At 48.7% G+C, this 26,152-nt stretch overlaps 7 protein-coding genes and 1 non-coding gene across 8 annotated transcripts; 3 read left to right on the plus strand and 5 right to left on the minus strand.

Moving 5' to 3' along the window:
- Window positions 1-7,453: 7,453 nt before the first annotated feature.
- Aud_002799 (uncharacterized protein) lies at window positions 7,454-8,558 on the plus strand (the record flags this gene model as incomplete). Its single annotated transcript, XM_043287758.1, has 2 exons — window positions 7,454-7,835; window positions 7,897-8,558. 2 exons carry the CDS (start codon window positions 7,454-7,456, stop codon window positions 8,556-8,558), a joined length of 1,044 nt encoding a protein of 347 aa, XP_043143693.1.
- A 1,009-nt stretch (window positions 8,559-9,567) lies between these two features.
- Aud_002800 (alpha/beta fold hydrolase) lies at window positions 9,568-12,113 on the plus strand (the record flags this gene model as incomplete). The annotated part of the gene is made up of 2 exons (XM_043287759.1): window positions 9,568-10,402; window positions 11,743-12,113. 2 exons carry the CDS (start codon window positions 9,568-9,570, stop codon window positions 12,111-12,113), a joined length of 1,206 nt encoding a protein of 401 aa, XP_043143694.1.
- On the minus strand, window positions 10,987-11,106 carry Aud_r0014. The gene has a single exon (XR_006253264.1). It is a non-coding gene; the product is annotated as a 5S ribosomal RNA (ribosomal RNA).
- A 1,080-nt stretch (window positions 12,114-13,193) lies between the features above and the next one.
- Window positions 13,194-14,170, minus strand: Aud_002801 (uncharacterized protein; the record flags this gene model as incomplete). Its single annotated transcript, XM_043287760.1, has 2 exons — window positions 13,194-13,869; window positions 13,983-14,170. The coding sequence occupies 2 exons, from the start codon at window positions 14,168-14,170 to the stop codon at window positions 13,194-13,196; spliced, it is 864 nt and encodes a 287-aa protein (XP_043143695.1).
- A 1,051-nt stretch (window positions 14,171-15,221) lies between these two features.
- Aud_002802 (GDP-mannose transporter into the lumen of the Golgi) lies at window positions 15,222-16,491 on the minus strand (the record flags this gene model as incomplete). The annotated part of the gene is made up of 4 exons (XM_043287761.1): window positions 15,222-15,580; window positions 15,636-16,022; window positions 16,081-16,171; window positions 16,255-16,491. The coding sequence occupies 4 exons, from the start codon at window positions 16,489-16,491 to the stop codon at window positions 15,222-15,224; spliced, it is 1,074 nt and encodes a 357-aa protein (XP_043143696.1).
- Window positions 16,492-18,712: 2,221 nt separating this feature from the next.
- On the minus strand, window positions 18,713-20,938 carry Aud_002803 (Hsp70 family protein; the record flags this gene model as incomplete). Its single annotated transcript, XM_043287762.1, has 9 exons — window positions 18,713-19,081; window positions 19,135-19,348; window positions 19,395-19,528; window positions 19,578-19,680; window positions 19,735-19,999; window positions 20,046-20,118; window positions 20,173-20,217; window positions 20,267-20,790; window positions 20,842-20,938. 9 exons carry the CDS (start codon window positions 20,936-20,938, stop codon window positions 18,713-18,715), a joined length of 1,824 nt encoding a protein of 607 aa, XP_043143697.1.
- Window positions 20,939-21,349: 411 nt separating this feature from the next.
- Aud_002804 (uncharacterized protein) lies at window positions 21,350-22,617 on the plus strand (the record flags this gene model as incomplete). Its single annotated transcript, XM_043287763.1, has 2 exons — window positions 21,350-22,199; window positions 22,253-22,617. 2 exons carry the CDS (start codon window positions 21,350-21,352, stop codon window positions 22,615-22,617), a joined length of 1,215 nt encoding a protein of 404 aa, XP_043143698.1.
- Window positions 22,618-22,709: 92 nt separating this feature from the next.
- Window positions 22,710-25,922, minus strand: Aud_002805 (allantoate permease family MFS transporter; the record flags this gene model as incomplete). Its single annotated transcript, XM_043287764.1, has 11 exons — window positions 22,710-22,773; window positions 22,871-23,103; window positions 23,153-23,345; window positions 24,042-24,252; window positions 24,300-24,413; window positions 24,463-24,753; window positions 24,804-25,086; window positions 25,134-25,273; window positions 25,323-25,389; window positions 25,435-25,550; window positions 25,601-25,922. The coding sequence occupies 11 exons, from the start codon at window positions 25,920-25,922 to the stop codon at window positions 22,710-22,712; spliced, it is 2,034 nt and encodes a 677-aa protein (XP_043143699.1).
- Between the last annotated feature and the right edge of the window lie 230 nt (window positions 25,923-26,152).

Raw genomic sequence — 26,152 nt, forward strand, 5'->3', positions numbered from 1 at the left:
TCGGATATCCATTATTAGAGGGCATTGATAGTCCGTCTAGGACTCGCCCCTATAAGTTAATTAATTAGTCAAGCAGTAGCGAAGTAGTAAGATGCCACATTGCCTATGGCGTAGTAGCTACTTTAACTAAGATAGTTCTACGGGAATATGCCACTAGACTAGAGTAGGTCAAGGATCACTCCTAATCCTATCTGATTACGGAATTATGTCCTGAATCTGAGTCCTCTATTCGCAGCATTTGACAGTTGTAAGGAGAAACGTTAAGCAAGTATAAACACCCAAAGCAACTACTGCCCATCTACAACCCCCTTCATCTGGCTACGCCAATGTTTATTGTCTCGAGCCTTGATGCTTGATGCGTTAGGGTTAAGTCGTCACGTGCTGGTCCTTGTTTCTGGCCTAGGGGCTAGACTGCACTTCCTCTACAATGCGCCGTCTTCATCACTTCCGTCAAGGACATCAAAAACGTCAAAAAATATAATAAAAGACAAAAAACATACAACAGCCGGGATTCGCTGGTGGTCACCCACCCAACTACTAACCGGCCGGCGTGTGGCTTGAACGCGTTCAATACCCGGGTGGGTGCCCTCATGGGTGATGGGAGGTGATGCCGCTTGAATAAGGTGGTGATTAGTGAGGGTGCAGTTTAGGGAGGTGGTGATGTCTGGAGCATACATCACCAGCCTGGAGCATACATCACCCTGTGGGCTTCGCATCATGATGGACGCACTTGTAGGATCCACCAAGCGCTAAATCACCTGTCTTGGTTGGAGAAATAAGTGAATTATAAAACACTGAGCGTTCCGCCGTCAGCGCATAGCCAGTCTTTCCTCCTTTTGGAAAATGCTCGAATAAACCTGGCCTAGCCCTACCTGACTTGATTTAGAGCCTATAATCTCTCTATAAGTCAGAAGGCCCTAATAGGAAACACGACCAGTTAGTAAAGATATTGCAGCCAATTAGAAAGCTTGATCAAAACATGGAGATAGACTGTATATTAAATAACATACAGCATCCATCGCCAGGCAACTGCTTTTGATACAGTCTAAACGCGCCATCATGGCCAAACCGCGAGAGCCAGAGACATGACGGCTCATCTCTAATCATGACTGACCTGGCTGCAGTCCATCGTATCCCTATCAACTTGTGAAGCTGAATATATCGCTATCATGGCAGCCGCGAAAGAGCTAGTTAGGTAATGCATCTCCTCAAAGATATCAACTTCAAAGGCGTGCGCCCCATGCTGCTCAACACTCCACAGCCAGCGCGCCATGGGTCTGGCCCACAATGCTCAATTCCATGCTCGTTCTAAGAATACTGACATCAACTGTCACTGGATCAGAGACACGATCGTCAAGAAGCAGATATAACTGCAGCATCTTTCTGATAAGATGCTCGCGGATCTGATGATCAAACCGCTCGGACGGCGAATGAACACCATGAGCATGGAGATACGGCTGAATCCGAAAGTGGCTACGACCTCAACGTGCTCGAATCAAGGGGTGTCTTGGCCGGTGTGTCTGTGATCCGATCACGTGATCTCGCGTAGTAGAAATCTTCCACATATCATACATAACTGCTATACAATAGTAAGAAGATAGCAGTTAAGATTGAAAATATTGTATCTAAATACTTGGGAAACCAGATATCTCTTACACCCCCTTTTGTATGAATATAATTTTGGATAGTACCACTCCAGGAATAGGAAAAGGAAATCGGACTGTTGTGTAAATGATACCTCCTAAGTAGACTTAGTAGCTAACCGCCCCCTTTATGTCGAGGCTTGTATCGTGAGTCTAATATAGCTTGCGACAAAGCCGAAGAATCTATTCAATAGAAAGGAAAGTTCCAAGTGTCGCTTGATCAAAATCTATATGAGTTCTCTTGTAAAAGGGAGAAGTTCGCTTAGTGAAGTGGGAAGTTCCCTGTCCGAAGTAGGAAGTAGTCCGGAAATCTCTTCGTCCCACAGAGGGCGTTAGCGGAATAAGAAGGTAAATGTGAGAAAAGAGATGCCTACTCAGAATTGATACCTGGGGATAATAGCTGTCACGATTGGGACAGTACCGATAGAACAACCAGTAAGCTTGCGCGTGTTTGCCTGCTATGTGCGAATGGAGGCGAACAATGCCAGATTGGAAAGCTTGCGAAAGTGTGCCCAAAGCCAGCCATGCCTGTTGAGAGCTCCATTTCCACCGTCAGCTTCTTTCTTTTCCTTTCTTCGCTAGACTTGACACCTGAGTAGGATGCACCAAAATCAGATAGTTGTTTTCATTTCGCATGAATCGTTGAAATCAACTGCCTAAGTAGGTCAAGACTTTTCTGAGTTACTTGCCCAAGGTAGGTCAAAGATGGACGGTGGGACAACTGCTTGTGCCTGCCTCTCATCTTCTAACTTCTCTGCAGCTATCCGAGAAGCTTCTTTCTCCAATCTATACTTTTCCGACTTGTCCGCGGTCATCCAAGGATCTTCCCTTTCGAAGACCACATATTGCACACTGATGCTCGTGGATAGAATCCGCAACCAATCCACAATATGACCCAGGAGATCGTACTCAGTTTGAGCTCGCTTAGCAAAATCACCATACCATTCTTCCCGGGCTCCTTCCTTAAGACAACAAAACGTCCCAATAAATGACACCGTTTCAGTTTGCTTTCCAGAAACCCATCCACGGCTCAATGGTCTGATAGCGCACCAAGGGCTGAACAAAACTGGGAGACTACTTTGTTGATGTGTGGTTCTATTTGGTGAAGGTTAGCAAATCAGTACTTGGCTTCTAGGGGCAGGTGTGCGGAAATAAGACAAATGTCGTGTTTCAAGGTATACGTACTGCGTGTAATTAGAATAAGCGTATTCGAAAGAGCGCCGGTCGTTAGCCGGAACATCAAATATGGTTATCTCTATATTAGGAAGATGATCCAATCGCGATGGTCCGACAATCCTTCTATAGGATAAGTTCCGTATGCAACTGCTATTATCATTCAGGAATTCCCGGAGATACAATGCAATTTGCGCTTCGGTCTTCTCTTCAGAGTGCTTCGATTTTTCGAGATCTGCGGTATCAGGAGAATTAGTATCGCTAGAACTTTAGCCCCTTTAATAAAGAGACACATACTAATAAAAAGCAAAATATCATCTTCTCCATCTTTGCTGCTCTGATTCTTTCCCCACACAAGCTGGGGACAATCACCTAGTTGCCAAAGCCTCTTCCGAAGATTTGAAAATGAGGTTGATACCCGTTCATTTCCAGCCTCGGCAATGAAAGAGATCATCTCGATGTTGGCTTTATGTGCGGAAAAAGGCTGGGGAGGCAAATTATGTTGGGAAATGATCCCCATTCGGTACCAAACACCTGCAGGCGCGACGGCAAGACGCTGAGCAGGGGTTATTTGCGCTTGTACCATGCTTTCAAGATGGTATTTATCCTTGCCGTTTGAATCCGTTGATTCAATCGCGTTGTATCTAGGCTCCACGGGTACTTTGAATAGTTGGTGATTCGTTGGAAACTGCAAGGGATCCGGAAAAGGATCATGTAGTTGTGACTGAACGAAATCAGATGATATATGGTTCAGCTGACCCGTGAGAGCTGATATGACCTCTGTTGAATCCTCCACTAGCTTTTCTAGACGGTCAGAGATGTTGACCTTTTGAAGCAGCTGGGGAGAAGCTTGCATATGTGATGATCGCCAGAAGAGTAACCCAATAAAAAATTGATCTTCGGAATCGTGGTCATTTTGCAGCCATTCCCCACAGGCAGTTATTAATCCAGTCTCAGCAGTAGCGAGATCAAGCAATGGCGATAAGGACGTCTCCCATTTGGATTTGAACTCTGCTTTCTTGTCTAGCTGGGTAGAAGCTTGCATTGTTGAAAACCGAAATGAGACCAGCTCAAGGTGACATGCAAAACTAGAGACATTCACAGGGAGATCAAGCTGTATACAACGATTGGATATCATTGATATGTACCCTAGCATCATACTGAATCCCAGAGACCGTTGGAATAGCTTCCAGGAATATGGGCTAATCCACTGGATAAGCACGATGATCTGCTGATATGGCGAGGCATCGTTTACCGGTGCCCAAGACAGGCCTTGAAAACCAGGAATTGTCGACACGAACTCTAAAGACCTTGACCATAGTAGAGAGGCAGGCTGTGATAGCTCTAAGACATTGACTCCCGGGTGAAAGGAAAACTGAAGGATACTAAGTACTGATTGAGCTGGTAGCTGGTCGACCTCTTTTGAAAAGTAAGTGATTTTCTGAAAGTGAGGCCTGCATGTCACGCATGAATGGAGCATTTTGAGGCCACTGTGACGGTTGATTTGAAAGATGACAGTAACGGAGTTACCAGTCGAAAGACGAGACTTGAAGGTTAAAGCTTAAATCGCTCCCCACCTTGATTGATAATTCAACAATGTAATTTTGACGGCTGAGACACGAAATTTCGTGTCAATGTTACTATCATTACTGAAAATCATTTTGCTATACCGTAGAAGTAGGCTAAGCTTGCTATCAAGGTCGTATAAATTGTTATACAGAGATATTGCTGTCAAGATATCAAGCTGTAATTTGTCGCATTTAATGTGGTGTGGGTCCGTCTCACTCCCCTACCGCGGTGTAGCACTTTGATCACTAATCACACATAGTGGCCTCAGTTTCGATAACTAACGTAATTGGTAAGCGAGCGGGCCATGCAGGCCAGCGGGCCACCTCTGTATTCCATAGAAAAGGGCCCTTTTGAAGACTTCTATATCTCACCCAAAGATGAATATTATAAAGTGTAATTTAGATATATAGTATAACTAAGTATAAATAGTTCAGAAATTATTTTTTCAAAAATTTTAAAAATTGAATTCTACTGTATATTCTTAAATTACTTAAAGTATGAAAATAACAGCTGTAATTTATATTACTCAAGATATTAGTATTTGTTAAGACATAATGAAAGCCTCTATAAATATTAAATAGCATAATAATCTACATGCCTTACCATTAGGCTCTTAATAGGTGCTTTGGTTGAGATATTGAAGTCCAAAGACGTGCCATTTTCTATGGCATATAGAGGTGGCCCGCTGGCCTACATGGCCCGCTCGTTTACCGATTACGTTAAGTTAACGTAATCCACAAGCGAGCGAGACACCCAACCGAGCGAGACAGCAAAACCTAATTCTGGGCGATGCTGAATACCTTGTAGATATCTTACTACCACACAATCAGATCAATATAAATTTTCGAATTATCTAGATCTACTAGGGCAGCTGGTTCTAATATGACCAATTTGATGGCAATTACTGCATTGTGGTGGCGCACGCTTTCTAGGAACTGATTCCACCAAGTCCATTGCCTGCATGGCTTCTTGAGCAAGTTGCTGACCTTTAGATCCTATCAGAACACCCCCAGTAGCAATAAAAGATCTTAGAGCTGTACGCTTCCGTTTTTGCTTTTCATTTGCTGCGCGGAGCTCAGTCATCTGATGTCGTAATAGAATGACTTCATGCATGGTGGATTCGGCTGCTTTTGCTAGCTGACGAACTGCTTCATTCGGTGGGCTTTCAGAATTGCGACTGATAAGTTGCTTGATAAGCTGCATCTGCTTTTGTACCTCAGCAGTAGTGTAAGGAGTCTTTGCTGTCCATTCCCTGTCTCCATCTAAAGGCCCATGAGCAGTAGAGGGTGGTGTGATATACTTAATAGTAAGCCTATCTAACACCTGTCGACGATTCAATGGAACTAGTCCAGAAGCCCTAAATCCACTGCTGATATTAGAAGGTGATAATGCTTTCCGTGCTTTCTTATAGAGATCCAGAAAGTTCTCTTTGTTGATATGATGAATGCTATTTTGAATACTGCGCATCACCTCTGCACCATATGCCTCCTTTAGGGGTGCAAAGCAGCCAACATCAAGTGGCTGTAGTTTATCAGACGAATGGGAAGGCATATATAAAGGGATGATTTGATGATTCTTGCAGAATAGGTCAAACTCTGCAGATTCATGGCTTGCATGGCCATCAAGAATCAGAAGCCGATATTTTCCAAGTGTGCGCAATGCAGTATGCTTCTCAAAGACTTTTTCCAACCATGATAAGCCAAGCCTGTTATTAGTCCATCCATTATTGCTCACACCAATCAGCCAGTCAGGGTTTATATCTTGATACCATTGAGACTGATGGACCTTGCCAGAGAAGATAATCATAGGGGGCAGAGGCCACCCAGAAGCATTGATACATTCAATGACAGTAACCCATTCACGATTCCCTGGCTGTACAGCTCATACGCGGCTTGTTCGATGGCGGGATGCAGTAATGACCTTTGCTGTATGAGCTACACCCATTTGAAAGCTAGTCTCATCAAAGTTGTAGATATCCTGTTCAAGAATACCATATTTTACTATGGTGTTCTGAACAAGATTAAACCACTGGTTGATAATCTCAGGATCCTCACATTTTGCACGCTGATAATCATATTTGCGGGTATATTTTGATGTAAGATCATCATGCTGTTTGATGAAGTTGCTGACCCAGTTCTTTCTAATGCTGGTAGATGGACCTGATTTCCGCTCAGATAGTAGTAAATCTGCCATCTTGCGTACAATATCTTGAGTTGGGGGTAGGCCGCGATCATCCATATCCAGAATCCACTTCTTTAATGAGGCCTCTTCAAGATTGGTAAGCTTCTGACAGTTCACTGGTATATTGCTTCGTGCCTTTCGACCATTAATGCGATGGGCTAGAGTGGAATGTGGGACGTCATATGCTGCTGCTGCCGCTCGTACACTTTTAAAATGACCATTTTTATATGCATTGACTGCAAGAGATGTGCGATCTTCTAATTTAATGCTTGAGTCTGCTGGTTTTGATGCCATATTGGATAAAAGGCTGGATTTGATGATGATTCGGTGGTGGTTGTAAGATTTCCAGGGGTTGAGTGTCTCGCTCGGTTGGGTGTCTCGCTCGCTTGTGGATTACGTTAAGCTTAGTGGATTACCAAGCATCTCCTGCGACTCCTCCCTCCAACCTAGGTGACAGGGCTGGGAACGGCGATAGGAAGCTGTACAGGCTCATTGATTCGTAGGGTGTTGCCGTATCGTACCTCTCAAACTGATTTGGAGTTCTCGTGTTCTACTCCAATCGCAATTTATCTCCGGCCTTTACCATCCAGATCGCCATGTAGCGCCCCCTCCTGGTTGATCCGTCTTTCAGTCTTCAAGTCCTGCTGACGCCGCTAATCTGAAGACCTCTTCTGAACTACAAATGTTATATATCTGCTTACATTCGTTTATCTCCGGCGATCTTTTTCTCCTGGCGACGATAAAAGGACTCTTCGTCATGATGAGAAGAGGAACCATCAAAGTGAGGAGAGGAACCATCAAAGTGAGCAAACGATATCTGGACACCCATCTGCAGCCAAGATTTGGTACTTTGTGAAGTGAGAGTGCACAAATTGAAGACGGCGGCAATGCAAAAATCGCTTGTTACAGGAGGCTCCGGCTTCATTGCCCTTCACGTGGTAAAGCGTCTGCTCGAAAGGGGTGACCTCGTCAACACCACTGTCCGCAGCCTGAAGAACCCTTCGAAGTGCAAGCCCCTGCTAGATATGCAAGAGATGTATCCAGGCAGACTGAATCTCTTTGAGGCTGATTTGATGAAGGATGGCTCGTTTCAGCTAGCGATGGAGGACTGTGAGGTGGTCTACCACGTCGCCTCGCCGTTCCTAGTCCCACAACAGATCAAAGACGGCATGAAAGAATGCGTCGAGCCTGCTCTTCGAGGCACGAATAACGTGCTACAGTCTGTGAACAAGACCGAGAGCGTTAAACGCGTTGTTTTAACCTCATCCAGTAAGTGGAACTTCCGATCCGTTTCTCTACGCGTATGTCTAATCCATAACGCCTGAACTAGTCGCCGCCATGTACGGTGATAGTTGGGATATCCTCAAGATGAAGGACAAGACATTGTCGGAAGACTATTGGAATACGACGAGCACTGCCACCTACAGTCCTTATAGCTACTCTAAGCTCGTCGCCGAGCGTGAGGCCTGGAAAATATGTGACGCTCAGGAACGCTGGGACCTTGTGGCTATAAACCCGGGCCTCGTCCTCGGCCCGTCACTCACCTCCGAATCTGCATCCGGTAGCCTGTTCATGCTGGACGCTATGTACAAGGGCGAGAATCGCTCGGGCGTTCCGGAGCTACACTACCCTATGGCAGATGTGCGGGATGTGGCCGAGGCGCACGTCAGAGCAGGAAAAAGTCCCTCTGCCAAGGGGAGGTACATCATCGCGAGCGACCGCAGCATTTGTTTGCTGGATATGGCAAATTACGTGAGGGATATCCATCGCAAGCCCGAATCGTTGCCCACGCGCAGTCTTCCGAAACTTCTCATCTTCGCCGCAGCACCCTTCATCGGCCTGCCCATGAAATGGGTGTCACGAAACATCGGCATCTCCTACAAGGTCGACAATAGCAAGAGTATCAGGGAGCTGGGTCTCTCATACCGTCTAGCGGAGCAGCTGCTGAAAGATCACTATTTGTCGTGGCAAAATCAGCACGCTGGCAAGTGACCTTATAAGGGCCTTTACTGAGATGAGTGGCCACCACCGTCGCCGTCTGTATCTTCTGCTTGTTCCTGTAATTCCATGGTCGTGATTGCCATTGTTTTGTCTTCTCCTTGGACAACTTTGGTATTTTTCACTCAGATTGTACTCAATAATACGCTGCTCCTGATTCGCTTTGGCTCTTTTCACCTAGCTTTGCACTTGGTGGTCGCTGTGTCGCTATTAAGTCTCTACCCGTATAATATACAATTACGCCTGGAAGTCATTTTCTGTCCATTGGGTTTAGTTTAAAAACTATGTGGAACACGAAGTTATTGTACAAGTGGTGGAGAACAGAGCGGAAGGGAGATGCCAGTATAGGTAAAAGAGGCCGATGGCCTTGACCCCTAAACAGGTCTCTAAGCAAAGACAAACCCTCAAGAAATCTCAAATGAGACTTGAGCCTTTGTATGGCCTGAGATTTTTATTCACTACTGAATACTGAGCGCAGTGCATTGCCACCTTCAATGGCCACCGGATGCGTAGGGTGGGGGGACTGCTCTTCTGAGACAGGAACTTTAGTTCTCTTCTCCGTGTACGTTCATTTAGACTTAAAAAAAAGGCTCCAAGTCTGTACCCAACTTGCATAGAGTGGGCCCGGAGTGTACGACAAAACTCTTTCCACGGCCCACATCATGACGCCGGATGTCTTCATTACTAATTCATGATTATTCAACGCCCCGAAGCTTGGGTACGGATTTAACCAAAAGTGTTTCTGCCTCAATTGATGACCAGGCTTTATATTTTTCTAGGAAAATGTACGGAGTTAATGGATATGGCGCCGAGAGACTAGACTCGAATGATGCGCTGCTCACGGCGCAATGCTTGAAAGCATGCTGCGTACAAGTCCTCATATATAAACCCTTTCCGAGTCGCTCAATCTAGATCACCGGTCTTCCTGTCATTTGATCCTCTACTCGTACACGAGCTCCATCTCTTAAAGAGAGAAAAGAAAAGAGCATACCAAACCCTTCCAATGTCTTTTCAAGCTACTCCGACGCTCTTTGCCTCCGTCAAGGGGGTGAAACTTGGCTACCGACGCTTCGGAAGACAGGGTGGTGTTCCCCTAATTTTCCTCACTCATTTCCGCGGTTCCATGGACCTGATCGATCCATTGCTCATCAATAGCATTGCCGAAAATCGTGAGGTGATCCTGTTCGACAATGCTGGTGTTGGCCACAGTGAAGGCGCTGTCCAAGACACCCTCGAAGCGATGGGCTCAACGGTCGTGGATTTTCTCACCAGCATTGGCGTCTCGAAAGTCGACATCCTCGGCTTCTCGTTGGGTGGCATGATTGCCCAATACATCGTTGTTAGCCATCCGCGCCTGGTAAATAAGCTGATTCTCGCGGGAACTCAGTCGAGTTACACGGAAGGGGTGGTCTTTGGAGATCCTGAGATCATGGAAATTGCTGGTGTAGCCGTGCCCTCCGAAGAAGATATGATGAAACTCTTCTTCTACCCGTCTTCCACGAGCCATGCGCTCGGCCATGCGTGGTTCGAGAGAACAAAGGAGCGTCAGGTCGAGGGTGAACAATGGCGCGGGTTCCTTGACCAAGCTGGTGCCGCAACGCAGCAGGCCGCGATTGGAAAGTTTGCCGCGGACACTGAGCTTTTCGAAAAGCTCAAGCAAGTCGACACGCTCGTGTTGGTCACCAATGGAAAAGCCGACATCATGACCCCGACTTCCAACAGCTACATCTTACTGCAGCAGCTACGTAACGCGCAGCTGCATCTCTACCCGGACGCAGGCCACGGCCATCTCTACCAGGTTCCGGAGATCTACGCGAAGCAGATTGAGCTATTTTTGGGTGCGTGAAATACCTAGGAAGAAAGATTACATAGTTGATATTAGAATCAGATTGAATGAGGGATGTAAATAGCATTGAGTTGGGTGTTTGAGTTTAAGCCCATGCGATCACCCGTTTCTCCATCGAACCAAGCCAATTTTATTGTTAGCATGGGCATAGCGCGTGTGGCTTAAGTACGGCTGAGCGGACGGGAAGCCCTGCTTTCCACACCCTGTGGTCGTATGTGCTAGAACCAGTATAACTGAATAGAATCAAAGGCATATCAGTGATGCCAAGCGTGGCTAAATCATACACTCCGGAAGCTGATATTGTGTTCCCTCTTCTTTCACTCACAGGATACAGCAAGTATAGACACCCAAAGCAACTACTGCCCATCTACAACCCCCTTCATCTGGCTACGCCAATGTATATTGTCTCCAAGTCTTTCTGCTAGATGCGTTAGGGTTAACGCGTCACGTGCTGGGCCTTGTTTCTGGCCACGCAACTCTTATAGGGGACTAGACTGCAATTCCTCTACAATGGACCGTCTTCATCACTTCCGTCAGGGCCATCAAAACGTCAAAAAATATAACAAAAAGACAAAAAACATACAACAGCCGGGATTCGCTGGTGGTCACCCACCCAACTACTAACCGGCCGGCGTGTGGCTTAAGTACGGCTGAGCGGACGGGAAGCCCTGCTTTCCACACCCTATGGTCGTATGTGATGAGATTGTGAGAGCTGAATATGATAAGGCACCTAGTGCACCTATAATTGGCTAAATCATGTACTCTGGAAGCTGAACATGTCTTGTTTCGTGTGTCATCCACGGATCCTCAGTATAGATTGGGCACTGGATCGTTCAGGAGCGGCCCGAGGAGCTAAATAAGGCGATTTCCTATTGCGTTCTCCTACAATATACCCGCCTAACACAGTCCTGGTAGCAGTGGTAGATTATCTGCAGTCCAAGTCTACGAGACTTGACAGCCTTATGCTGAAGGGATCTTAACGTGCACCGACACCCCGGCTCCGGACCGCCCATGAGTCATTGGGGAAAGTTCAGCGTTGCTTGCATTTTAGCTCGAGGTTTCGTGACCTTCTTTAGCCCACTGCCCGCACACCACAACACGACATGCCTCTGTAGTGCCGAAAGATTCCCGAGAAATTCTTGGTTAGAAGCGTAATCATATCAGGTGTAAGATTTCTATCAAAACACGCTAGCCAGGCGCCCAGTGAACTTGGATCCACTTCCAGAATTGGTCACTAGCGTGAACCATTTAAAAAGGCGGAAGGATACAGTCCCTGGCTTCTTCATCTGCAACACCCGTTCAAAACTGGCGTCCAACGTTGCCATCCATGAGAGACGACTACACTGAGTGGGAACGCTTCTCCCTTCTCCCATCCGGACCCGGACGAGGAAGACCCTCCGACTCTGGACGAAATTCAAACCCTGCGAGAATTTGCCGAGTCCTTCGGCACAGCCAACGCCATTGCAGCAGAGGATGCTGCTCGCCAACTAATGTCGCTCGTCGACGAGCGCCGCGTGGTCGAGAAGCGCCAGAGCAACGTCGTGGATAAAGGCGAACGCGTCTCCTGGTTATTATGGGATGCTGCTATCGGCATGCCGCGCTACCAGCCTGCCATTCTCAAGTTAATTGAGGCGATCCGCGCCCTGCCTCAGCTGGAACGAACTGAGGACAGATCCGCACCGGCTGTTTCGAGGACCGACTAGAAACCTGAAGGTCCTTGGAGGCATTCGATTACATTTGGTCGGAGACATATCCCCGTGAGTGGCCCTTTTTTTTTTTTTTTTTTTCCCCGCCCCTAACAGACCAACACTGTGCAGTCGGCCTCTTTGCTCCCGTGGCATAACGGCTTGAAATTTCGGAGATATCCACCTGCACATCCTCCTGCCCTTCATAGATTTCCTCCTAGGCAGCTGATCTCATGGCACGAAGCGTGGGCCCTATACTAATCGTTTTCATCCAAGGCTGTTGGGAGATGAGATACGGCCCATATCCCTATTACGGGTGGAATGACTTCCACAGCGCTAACGCTTTCTATGCGCACTATCTTGCGGCCTATCCTCCCAAATCTCCCAACAATCACATGGAGTTACTCGTGGCATTGCGACTGATCGTATTCGCCCTCGAGCACGATCCATGGACCCATGCCCAACAACCTCCGCCGCAGTGGCAAGGCCACCGCTATCGGGACACTGGTCGCCCTACTGATTATATGCAAATGCTGAATGTGAGTGAGAATGAAAGCCATGATGGCATTTGTGGTGATTGACCTGCAAATTTTAGACTGATGTGCACGGTATGGTTCCTTTTTTTGACATTGCCGGGCACATTATATTTGGTTTTATCGGAAACAAAGACCTGTCTCTCCCCGAAAAAATAAAATTGATTGATGCCAACCTATGGCACGGAGACTCATCGTTGTCAATGGAGAGATGGGAATTTTGGAAAAAGCGGTTGCGATGGATAAGCGAGCAAGATGAGCTGATGGAAAGGACACGAGCAGACGCCCGAAAGGTTGTCCAACTTATGCAAGGAATCGAGCAACAGAATCGAGGGATAAACTCGGGGGATCAGGCTTAGCACAAAGATGCCAACCTTTGACTTGTTTCGTTGTCCGCTCTGTTCTGCTCATCGGCCCCTCCATGTGAATTCTACGTGATCAATACGATGGGCATAAATGATGAGTCGAAAATTCATGGAAAATCAGTCACCACGTAATCGAGTTAGTGTCTGATAATGAGAGCGCCTTTTTGTCCCAAACCGCACCTCTGTTGACAATTCTTCCCTCAAGCCCACGTCCAGTTGCATTGCCCAACCACGTCAGATGCGCAAGCGGCCTCACAAAGTTTGAAAGGCAAGACATTCCTTGGCACATCATCGATGATGTGCGTTTCGAGGACATTTGTGAAATGGGTCATCACACCACAGAAGAGATAATTCCAGTCGTCAGCAGCGGGGTCTCTGTGATCCTTGGCTTTGAACACAACACGCTGCACACCAACGTCAATGCGAGAATTTCTTCCTGCCTCCAATACGCTCCCATCTGGCATGATAGGGAACTCAATAAATCCGGTATAGTCATCCCCGGCATTCATGCATTCATCAGAGAAGGCAATGTTGTCGCTATTGCTGTAGATGTGGGGATATGCGGCCTTTGCGGCAGTCTGCCAGATCGGTTGACCAGGGCGCGGGACGCCCCTCGCATTGGAGAGGAAGTATTTTATTCCCTGCTTCATCGCACCGAGAATGTCGGCGCTGCTAGCGTACTCAAAACCAAATCGGGTGTCGCAGCCGACCCATTCCGGTACTTTAGCTGCATTGGAAGGCTCGCCCGGGTTTCCTTGCCAGTCAGGTGCGCATGATGGTGGAATTGCACGCTTCCAGGTAATGGGATAACTGCTAGAGCCCATATTTGGGTTAATCTTGCATATATCTTCATTGGCTTCAATGCTCGCTGCTTCGCTGAAGATGTCGACATCGTCTGTTATTGGTCAGTATGAACGTAGATGAAACATGAGAACAGATTGTCACGTATGACAAGTCTCATACCTTGTGCTCTTCCAAGGTTTACTTACAATTCGATTTCACGGTTGGGATCCTCAATGCCTTGAATCATCGAGTCAACCCGGACGTTGAAATCGTCCTGCCAGGTGGTAAACCATGGAGTGACCGCTTGGAAGTTTTCGGGATCCGCAGCATTGATCTTATCCTTCAGATCACTGATTTGGGTGGACATGGACTGTTTGAGGAAGGTTGCCCTCATTCTGTTCTACTCTGGCCTGGAGCTCGACGATGCGAGACTTCATGCGCTGGCCTGTGGACGACTAGTTAGGTACGCATCTTCCTGGCTGGTTGGGAAGTTTTGAGTTACGAGAGGTTCTCTGGGCAACCCTGTTTTGAATCCTCTTCTTCATCTTGCGATCTTTGATACGCGTCCAGTCATCTTCGGGGCTTAGATCAACAGGATTTGGCAGGGCATAGAGCGGGATGTTAGGTAGTTTGGAGGACGGTTGCTGCTTGTCTGTGTTGAACGACATGATGAGCATGTGGAGGTAGTCCAGAGATCGCAACAATCAATTGATGTTGGGTCGCGATCGACAAGTCTGTGTACTTAATACCCTTCAATCTAACGACTAATTGAAATACAAAAACACAGTGGAGCCGCAATAACGCCAGGCTGTTAGCAGCCACCTTGGGAATCCAGACTACCATCCTAGCTTAGTTGCGATAGTAGTGTAATAATATGTTCAGCAGGGGTTACATCGTCGCGGCACGGCGCCGGAGGATTCAGGATCAAGCAGCTACAGTACTTATTAGCTGCTGCACAGCCCTAGTCTCAACCCCTGCAGGGGCTTACGGCTAAACTACCCAGTACTACGAGTAGTCCCGAGGCGTAACTCCGTAGGAACGACAGCAGCAACCCCAGCATGAGATTCCCTGATCCCCTGATATCCCCAGACCAGACAGCGACGAGAGAGCAAAATACTTTCACTTCAGAAGTAATGACCAAGTCTTGGCCTGATGCCGACCTCGTTATCCTGTACCTATGTTGCTATATGTACCGAAAATCCGCTGCTACCAGAACCATTACCAGTGGGCACAACCAAATCAATTGTGCTCCAGAATATATGAGAACACTCACTCGCACATGTAGTCCGCTCATCAGGATCATTCATACTATGGTTACTTGGATATCCCTTCAGTAGGGATGGCTATGTACAGTATTTGGTAAAAATTACAGTAAATCGTACATTGGTCGGGGTCGTGCCTCGCTAACTGGTTTGCAGTCAGAGCTCATAGGCACGGGTTGGCCTCTATGCACCAGTGCTCTTCGCCCTCGCGTAGACGAGGCCGCTGATAAACCCAAGCACAATAGCAGATACGCTCCCGAATGTGACGGGAGCCGCGAAGAAGACAATGCCTGCAACAGCCAGAGGAAGCTTGTTCAGGGCGCCCACCATGGCGTAGGTGGTAGACGACGTGGCTCGAACGCACCAGGCGGTGCAGTACGAGATGAAGACGGCGGCCACGCCAGAGTAGAGGATTCCAATAAATAAGCTTTGTCGTAACTCGGCAGGGAAGTTCCTCTGTAGGTTTTCGGAAGACCAGTCTTCGGCGAGCACGGAAGCAAGCAGCAGAATGGGGATGCTGAGCAGATTATTGTAGAACATGACTAAATCAGCGCGCCGTCAGTAAAGGTGCTTCGCCTACTAGTCCAATACACACACCGTCCCAGTTGTCAAAATTCGTCTTCTTGATTACCCTGCGCATGCCCAGTGCGTACGAGGCAGAGAAGATTACGTTCGTCCCCATCCAAGCGTAACCAGCATTGAGAGCCGACAGAGCCGCGGCTGTTGAATCAGAGCTAGCCCCTACGGTAGCGGTTGTCGCGTTCTGGATGTCGGCCCAGGCTGCCACAACGGAGCTGAGCACCATCAAGCCAAAAGACAGCAGGGCGAGAGGCTTCACGCCGCCACCGACCATGAGAACTTCACCGTATGCAATGACGATGATTGTCAAATTCTTGAAGATGGTATAAACGGGAACGGAGAGGAATTGCAGCGCTTTGTTACCCGTATAGATCATTCCGACCAGCAGCAGGGAAATCGGCAGCCCTGCGATTGAGTTTAGTGTTTGTTTGCATGCGACGGGGCCTAAGCGGAAGCCTCCTACACGTTTGGGCCTTCTTCAAGTCAAATAGGGCGAGATTCTGGATGAGTCCTGTCTTTTTGCAGGCCAATATCGCCACGGTGCCAATGAAAGACTTGTGTGAAGTTAGGGTTCAATTTGTTCGAGTGATGCCGAATAAATATTAAGAAAAAAAAAAAAAAAAAAAAAAAGACACACCTGCATGGCGAGATAGAGAAAGCTCAAATTCCAGCTAGCACCAGAAACGACGTACTTATTCACCAAAGTCATGCTGATGGAGGACAGGCAGTAGGCGAGCACAGCAGCGCTGGCACTATTTCCAATAGTCGACGCAAAGCTCTTCACGGATCCAGAGATGTCGCCATCTCGTTGCGACCGACGCTCGTAGACGGGAAGAAATTCATCCTTGCTGACGCCGTTTCGCGCACTCGCCATGGCGCGTGCAGGAAAGGGGGAGGGTTTGGTTTGAAAGAGAAGGGGACGGAGTCGTCAGCCGGTCGCAAGGTCACTGCGAAATGGGGATAGCGAGGAGGAGGCGGGGTAAAATATTGGACAGGATAAGAAAGGACGAAGGGAGATGCACAAAGTGAAGTTGAATTCGACAATAATTTCACAATTCATGCAGGGGCGGATGGAGATCAGCTGTCCTGCAACACCCATGCAGAGTTGGCTAAAGCAGTCTAGCGTTTTAGATAGATCAGCTCGACGTTCAGAGAGTTAGCTACATATACTAGTAACAGGCGTATAATAGCAATTATAATCGAGTCCCCTGATAACGTCAAGTTCGTAGCCAGGTCGTGATCTTGATTGGGACGATTCGAAATTGTTGTTATCAGAAGAATGTCTACTACCTATTTTTAGAATACTTCAAATGTACCATTATGGGTAATTTACAGCTTTTTCTACCATGGAATCATGCAACGCACGCCCCAAAGAAATTAACCCTAAAAGGGGTGTGGAGATCAGCTAAGCCCATATTAGCCGCGGAATCATTAAACGTTTGGATGTTAACTAAGGGCCATGGATATTATCCTATCAGTCAAACCCTTGAAATTCCGCGATTCACAGTCCAGTATACCCTCAAGAAGAAACCCCCTCTGTGAGCAAGGTGCAAGCCTTGCTTACTCTGGCTGACCTACTAGGCTATCTAGCAGAGATACATAATTCTACGCATGACTTATACTAATCTATTTATATCTTATAAAGATATCCGTGAAAAGACAGGGGTGAATGTGTTAAATAGCATATCCTCTGGTGCATCTAGAAATCAGGCTATAGCCACTAATGAGCAAAGAAATGGCCTTGATTGACCGAAGAAGCAGCTAAAATATATCTAGAATGGGCTAAAGCGGGTGAGAATTTGGGGTGTTGTCATGGGGACTGCGGCCTAGGGCGTTAGTAGTATATGAGCATGTTCTAGGCTGACAATTCCAAGTGAAATCGTCATTGAACCCTTTTTTGGTCTTGTGGATAGTAGCTGCTCAAAACACTACCTTCGTACAGGTGGAGCAGTTTCATGGAATTGAATTATCCGGAGCAACAAATGTGCTATTGACAACCGCGGGACGTAACAAAGGTCTTGGTGTCAAGGGCTACGGCGGACCATAAAGCCGCTGTACACAGCCAAAATAATTTAGTAGAGATTAAATAAGATAGGAACTAAAAAACTTTATCTTAAATAACAGGGCTCTTAGCCTATTTAATAGCAGCTGGATCAGTAGCCTAGAGTATGTTTTGCTTGGTAAAGATGCCCTTCACCACTTATAAACCCTTATTATCACCCCTCATTACTACTCGCGAGCCATTTTCCAGAGTGGTGATGAGGAGTAATAAAGCCCTTACCTACATCACCAGCACCCACACTAAAATTGTAAGGTTGCTTTTTCAGGGGAGGAAGGCTTTTTAAGAATTAACCGCATTCAATATATAGCTTAAGTACGGCTGAGCGGGCGGGAAGCCCTGTTTTCCACACCCTGTGGTCGTATGTGCTAGTGTTATGCGATCTGAATATGATAAGGACACTAGTACACCTATAAATGGCTAAATCATGTACTCTGGAAGCTGAACATGTTTCGTTTCTCATCCACAGATCCTCAGTATAGGTTGGACACTGGGTCGTTCAGGAGCGGCCGGAGGAGCTAAATAAGGCGATCTCCTATTGCTTTATCCTACAATATACCCGTTAACACGGTCCTGGTAGCCGTGGTAGATTATCTGCAGTCCAAGTCTACGAGACTTGACAACCTCATGTTGAAGGGATCATAACTTGCACCGACACCCCGGCTCCGGACCGCCACATGAGTCATTGGGGAAGTTCTGCGTTGCTTGCATTTAAGTTCGAGGTTTCGTGACCTTCTTTATTGCTAGGAGAATCAGGAGCCAGGGACCTTTGTGATAACTGGAAATGATTTGCATGCACAAGGTGTGAAGGTTGTTGTCAAAGCAAACGAGAGGAAGCTGGTATGGGAGAATCAGATACAATTTTGATTTGCTTCTTACAGTGGTATCAACTTGAGTTATATGGCTGTGGAAGCGAATCAGGTAGCTTCCAGACAAGTGTACATAAATGCGAGTAGTATCATCCATTTCCAAAGAGAAACACCACATGTCCAAGGCCATACCGTCCCTTCTTGTCCATACTTATAATCAACTACAGTTAAAACCCGGCAGACATCCATTTCACTGCAATCGGCGGATGGCTGCTGCTCCTGATCCTCTGATCCTTGGACCACAATTGGAAAGTCAGGTCTGCCGGTCCGACCACGACTCTGACGCTAAACGTACCCTTCCAGAAGACTGGCTTTCGGCTATACCAGTGGCGGTTCTTGAGCTTCTTGTCAACTCCCTCGGTCGAAATGTGCAGCGTGCATACTCGCTCGACCCCCTTGTGAGACATACTCTTTGGGAGCAGCGTGGGCGGATACATTGACATGACAATGTGGACTTGGAAAGTCTCGGCTTCCCGGCCGGGCTCCAGCTTCAGCTGGAACTCCTTTGAAAACCCGGTGGCAGGAACGGGTGAGCCCTACTGCTGTTAATACCTATGTTGGTGTTCTGGGGACTGTATTGTCTGCGTACCTGGACAACCAGCCAGTCTACCTGGTCAATTGCATAACTGAGCTGGTCGTGGGGATCTTGCCGAATAAGCTCCCCCGCGTGCTTCTCTGGGACGTAAAGCTGGTCGCAGATAATCCCGTAGCTGACCGGAGAGCAACGGGATCCAAATGTGACGACACCTCGCTTGAGCAGTTGGATGCGATCCAGGACCAGACCGTGGACAACGGCAAGCTGTCTTTGCGTTATCAGCGCTGTAGGTGAGTTGGTGACACAAGACTCACGGTTCCTCGGCCATTAAGATTCGCATGGCTGTGGTATTGCCGTGTCCATTTCCAATCTCAATGCTGTACCTTTCCATCAGTCGTTTTCGAACGTATGGTGAGCTGCCAAAACCACCCGACAGAATGAGGTATGACTAGATGCGTCAGTTCAAACCCTGAGACTAGCCAGGGTGGCTGGCCTACAATTCGTTCAGTTGCGAATCGATCATGCATGTGTCGGATTTGGCCATCGAGCAAGTCAAACATCTCGGCTATTTTGGTGTCAAAGCAATGTTGCAAATCGTCCCTGGCAGATTAGCTATCCACTTCTACATTATCTGTGAACGCACCCGATACATACCAAGAAATGCTCATCTGGCCGTCGTAAATGTCTGCCTCGGGGAGGTCAGGACCCGGCTTGAGGCCGGGAATATCTAATTTGAGACTGGGGGTATTTGCTGCTGCAGATGTACCGAACGCGCATTTCAGTCTTTGGAATCGACCGAGAATCATCCTCCATGCCGTGTGTGATGGAGACATGTCCAGTCTGTCGTGAACCTTGGATAGTCGCTCGCAAATAAGGCTATGCATCCCGCGGTCGACAAAAACAGAGCCAATGGGTCGTCCTGACAACGTTCAGCTGTAGACGTCAAAGGCTTCTGAGAAACATACCCTCAACGCTGCCGAACTGGTCGAGCCTCGTTGGCTCGCCTCGCCCGGACTTGAGTTGGAGAATGTTTACGTCCTCCACAGTTAGCAGCGGCGGACGACTAATGCATACAGATTGAGCTCTACCTACTGTAGTTCCTCCTCCTGCATCACAAACGAGGACGATGTCATTCACCTGCAGCACTTAATACAAGATTGATCGCAGGTTCCGTAGATAGTCTCACCTGATAGTGTTCCTTGCAAGCATATACAGCTGCAGCCTCTGCCTCAGTGAGCCCAATGACGGCGCGATTATATTCTGGCAACATCCATGGACTGCCAGTGTTGACCGCTCGCTGCAGTAGGTGCCGCGTTTCTTCAACCATACGAACATCTTTCCACGTTGTGGGAACGCTGAATACCCATTCGACCTTGCAGGACGCAAAGGAGGGAAGAGTGTCTCTGAAATGCGCAGTAACATGCTGGCAGATGCAGCGGATATAGTCCTGAAGCCATCGCTGTGCCTCTGTCCGTGTGATCTTTCCGTCTGGGTGACTGCCGGGAGCCAGGTGCAGCTTGAAATACTCCTTGATGTCCGAGGCGGGATCCTCGGTATTACAGAGAAACCCCCATGACTTGACGCTGTGCGAAGCAGGTTCATATTCAATCGCAGTGGGCACTTTGTTGGCCAACTCGCTGATGAGCTTTCCCGGCCATCGCTGGATGGTCCTCGGCGGAAGCCATTCTGGGCCGATTGAATAGGCGACTCCTGCTACCTCATAAGCGATGACACATCTCAGACTTATTGAAGACATTATACCTGTGCAGGTCATTCCAAAATCAACCCCAACTACGATATCCGGTCTCCAGTCATCGTCCCAGGGTTTATGGATTGCCACAACTTCCTTCTCGTCCATCGTCAACCAGAAGACAAACGTTGGCCACGCTCGAGCTTTTTTGCGACCCTACGCCCCTGGAGATATGGGAGAAAATACCCTTGGCTGGAAGGTCATGGCGTTGGCAATCCCTGGGTAAGTGAAATTGCGGCGCAGCTACGGTGCAGCATCTCCTGACCAGGGTTGATGCTCTAGCGAGTCAGCGCTGAGCCAGGGTCGTTTACCAGCCCCGAAGTAGTAAAACTACTGTAAATCACAACCTTGTTGAATCCAGACAGGTTTCTCTTTGATGAATTGGGTTGGTTCACTAAGCCAGATTCGAGGACGTGCATCCTCCCAGCCTCGCAGGGTTACAGTCCGAATTCATAAGAGTACGCGAATCCCTCGCTCCATCCCAAAGCGCGCGTACATCCGTCTGAAGCTCTTCACAGAATGTCCACTAGTACGACGCCGTCCTCGAGCACTGAGACAACGACGCCAACGGGGCCTCCGTTGAGCCCGGCGTCGTCCTCTCCCCTATCTGGTCAGGAACCGACAGCACCGACCTTGACAAGCCCCGCTGCGACATCCCCATCAATCTCCGTAACAGTGTCAACCACTACATCTACACCAAGTTCTCACTTGACTCCATCGCAGACCACCTCTGTCACACCCTCCAGCATCTCCCTCACCTCGAGCAGCACAGTCGCCAGCCCCACTGCGTCAAGCACAGCGAGTACCCATAGTACGCACACTAGTTTACCTACTCCATCGCCAAACAATGTGAGCACAGGCGCTCTAGCTGGCGCGATCGTCGGCAGCATCATCGGCACCGCCGCACTCACAATCCTGGCTGCATTTCTCTTCTTCCGTCGGCGTAGAAAAGGCGCAGGCGCGGGGCGTTCAGAGCAGTATATCGAAGAGAAAGCACCGCAGCATCCACCACTGCTGCCTCTAGGAGCAGCCGCATCCTCCCATTATACTCCTGAGCCTGCCGATGATGAGACAGTACGCGCGCGGATCCTCACGCTCTTCGACCATGCCAGTCTCCACGTCGATAACTACTACGCTTCCGGAGCGTCATCCACTCCGCATGTCTCCGCTACGTCGCTTACAAGCTACGAGTCCCCGTACCTGCCGTCACCCATCGCAACCTTGCTGGCTAAACCAGGCAGACTTCGCGCGGTCCTCACTCATGTCCTTGTTCGGGAACTACTGCAGCAGATCACCGCCGGGCCTGGGAAGGGGGGGCTCCTGCCTGCATGTTACGCGTCATGTCCGCAAGTTCTGAATCAAACACCAGGTACGCGTCCGTCTTGCGCAATGCAAGATTGTCGAGAAACTGACACGCCACAGAGACAGACCAACTGCTATTTAACTGGCGTACGCTGACAGCGTACCTCCACCAGCATCAGCAGGCCGCTCGTGACGTGGATGACCATGCTATCGACAGGCTTGCAGAGAGATTTGTCGACACTTTCGCCGGCTATGCCAGTCCCGCGCATACCAGGGCAGAGCGCCTCCAGCATTTGAGGTCCGTAGCCTCCGCCGCGGCGGAATTGGGTCGGTGGCTGTTCGCGCAGCCCTGTGCCTATGAATTTGTCTGGGATCGCCCCGGAAGACAGGGGATGGCGATTACGCCGAGGGTTGTCAAGGTCTGTGATGAGCAGGGACGGCGGTTGGCGGTGCCACAGGTCATGGCCGAGGGGACATCGGTGTAAATCAACTTTAATGAATTGAGACGAACTCTTCAGAAGTTGCTAGTATTATCATTAAATGTAGCATGTAGTATTAAGGGTCATCTAGAAGAACACTATTGGTAGCAACTCTGCGCCTGCACCGGCACTTCCTTAGCATCCTCATTCACCAATCGCCCCCTACGGGAGACAGCGCACAAAATGATCGAGAGAATTCTCTCCCATCTGCCACCACCTCGTCAGTCTCAAATTCATACTCGGTGACAGGAACACTTACGCAACAAGAATATTCAACGCAAAGACGATAATCTCCGCCTGCTCCGACACTGGCGGGTAATCATGATAGTAAAGCCGCCAGTAGAAAGCAAAGTCCCCCTGTGAAAGGGAGACAACCCCAGCAGCGCAGAAGATCATGACGAGGATGTCGAGGATGGCCGTCGTCGTGATGAAGCTGATACACCGGAAAAGAAAGAACAGAGCGAGAATGTCTGTGACGATCGCCAGGGACGCCTGCAGTCATTAGCTGTGTTTGTCGCTCCTAAAAAGGCGTGCGGCTCACTGTGGCTAGAACGAAGGGAAGAACAATCGGGGGTTCCTCATTGTCTCCTCCCCATCCTATTGCTAGGCGAGCTGTGACGGCTAGAAGAGCGATTGCAGATGCGCAGAAGAGGATGCGCAGGCCGAAGTGAATCCAGTCTCTTCCGCGGAAGGAGACGGTGCCCGCCATGATGATGTGCAGCGTTTGAGGGGTACTAAGTAGACAGAATTAAGCAGTTGAATGTGGGAATGAGAGCCTCATTTAAGAAAGGGAAGAACGCCTTAGCCCATGTGAGACACGGCGAATCAGCTCTGGTTGTTACTATTTTTTATGACTTAGTCTCGAGTACTATGTTAGCTTACAGTAGCTTCCAGTTCCAGAGCCCTTGATTCAGGAGACTAGCTTATCTTTGTATAGCGCACACCTGATTCACGTGGATACACTGTATACATCTACGTAAAATATTCTACAAAGGGGAGGATATGGGCTCTTAGTCACTGACTGTGCCAAATCCAAGCACAGACAGAATTACAATAAAAACTCTGCCACCCACACGCACTCAGTTCCTGTGCAATCTGAATCTGCACTGCCAAGAACAGAAAGGAGTCTGGACTCAGCTGTGGCTTTTAGAGCGCAGCTAAGTATATCCCAAGACAACTAGTCCCTCTGGTGCCTGAAACCACTCCGTTTTAGTAGAAAGCTTCGAGGAGAATAGCTTAGCGCAGGGTCCGTAGGGGCTCTCATCCAACCAATCATCGCTCAGCAACCAGAATTCATCTCGCTTAAATACGAACTCCTTTTGAGGTAGTCTGTTTGGTTACGTTGCTTGTAAAGTTTTCATTGCCCATTATCACATAGACGACTGTACCAATAACCTCGTCAGATGAAAACAGCCCATCACAGCATATACCTGAATAGGGGCGACCGATCGCCCATCCGGGCCAACTGAGCATTATCATAGCCCGAAATATCCATCTGATCACGTTTCTTGTTGATGCGCTGATACGACAGCCGCAGAATCACCACTGCAATGATTCCGACGACCGCGAAACCCAGCTCCAATGCGTGGCCCAGAATATACCTAGGTGCGTCCCGCGCACGGTAAAAGTTGGATGCCATGGCTGCAAAATTAGCAATTTTCTATCTGAAGCATCGACAAGAGACATACCACCGGCCATATTACCCAGTCCGATATGGATGGCCATTCCGGCCGCACGCTTGTAGTCGCCCGCCAGGTTGACGCTGAGCCAGGTGACGTTTCCTGGGAAAGCAGGATAGATACCTAGCCTTGTCAGACTGATTGCTGTTTTGTCTGGGAAGAAAAAACATACCGATGACAGCGACGAAAACACCAAAGTAGACGACCCCTGGTACTCCCCGACCGGTGGAAGCAATGACAATGATGAAGCCGATGGCAATTAGCGACATGAAGAAGAGAATGAACGGAGACCGCTGCTTGCGACGATCCGATAGCCAGGCTGCAACGACAGCCACAATGGCCGCGGCGATGTAGATCGGCACCGTGAGCAACTGCGCGGTTGAAGACTTGTACCCCAGATCCTTGATGATGGATGGCAAGAAGTACGAGATACCGTAGAGAGGGGTGGTTATCCCCCAGTACACTGATCAGTTAGTCTTCCGAGTCGTCGCAACGCAGAGGTGCAAAACATACTAAACAAAGCGACATAGATCTGCCAATCCGTCAACGCATCAATCACGTAGCGTACGCGGAAGCGCGATTCCTCATGGACCGCCCCGTCTTGCGTGGTGTCGCGTCCGGATTGAGACCGCAGTTTGTGAATCACCCATCGGCGCTCTTCCTCGGTCAAAAAGGTGGCTGTCTCTGGGAAGTCGTGAATCGCAAAGGGGGCGACAAGGGCGACCGCAACGGTGAGAAGTCCTTCTAGGATGAAAATCCACCGCCAGCCGGCATACCCGCCCACACCGTCCATTTTCTATTCTCCCATCAGCTTTTGCCATTGCAAAGGGCAAAGAGACATACACTAATCGCGTAAGCGAGAAGCCCGGAGAAAGCACCGGCGATACTGGCCGAGCTGAAGAAAAGAGCCTGTCGGAACTGGGCTTTTTCGCGGGGATACCACATGGTGATGTAGTAGGCGGTGCCAGGGTATAGACCAGCCTCTGCGCACGTCAGTATGATAATTGCATATCAATTTTGCTGTGAACTCACCAGCAACGCCGAGGAAGATACGCGCGGACAAAAGCCCAGCATAGTTGTGAACAACGCCCATCAATGTCTATCTCATCAGCCAGGTGCTTTTACCCAATCGCGGCAAACATACCATGACAATCCCCCAAGCAATCATCAAAAACGGCAACCATCTCGACGGCCGCAACTTTTTGAGCAGTAGATTACTCGGCATCTCAAACGCGCAGTACGTGAAAAAGAACACCGTTACTGGATACCGTCAGCGAAATTGCGCAACTCTTAAGCCAAGTGAAACATACAACACCAGCTATATTCCTGCGACGTTAGGCCCAGATCCTCAACCAATCCTTCGATCTTCGCATTCCCAATATTGCCGCGGTCCAGAAAGGCCAATAGATACAAAACAGACAGCATGGGAATCAACCGCAGATCCATCTTGCGGAGGACCCGTTTCTCCTGCTCAGGCGTGAAGTGAGGGATTTGCTCCGCATCCTGCAAGTGTTTTTCGTTGACAGAGGACACGGGTGTTTCGGCCACGTGCTCGACGCCCATTGTGGTGGGTTTCTCGATATCGGTGTCGGTTGCGTACATGGTGGCTAGTACATGAGATGCAACAACCATGATGAAGGAAGAAGATGAGATGTAGGGTGTCGAGATCTACTTATATCGATGGATTCCTGTTTCCCCGTGTTGATCGCTTACCCCAACTTTTACCCCAGACTGTGGGGTATTCCCGCCGTGGGCTGGATTACCAGGTGGCTCTTGACGGGGCTATTCCGCTTCCCATCTGCCATTCCAGTGGCCCAGCCTGCCAGGTCTTGGCTGTGGCGTGGCTGGCGTCAGTAGTGAAG

The sequence above is a fragment of the Aspergillus udagawae genome (genome assembly GCF_001078395.1).
Source record: "Aspergillus udagawae IFM 46973 DNA, scaffold_2, whole genome shotgun sequence".
NCBI classification, from domain to species: domain Eukaryota; kingdom Fungi; phylum Ascomycota; class Eurotiomycetes; order Eurotiales; family Aspergillaceae; genus Aspergillus; species Aspergillus udagawae.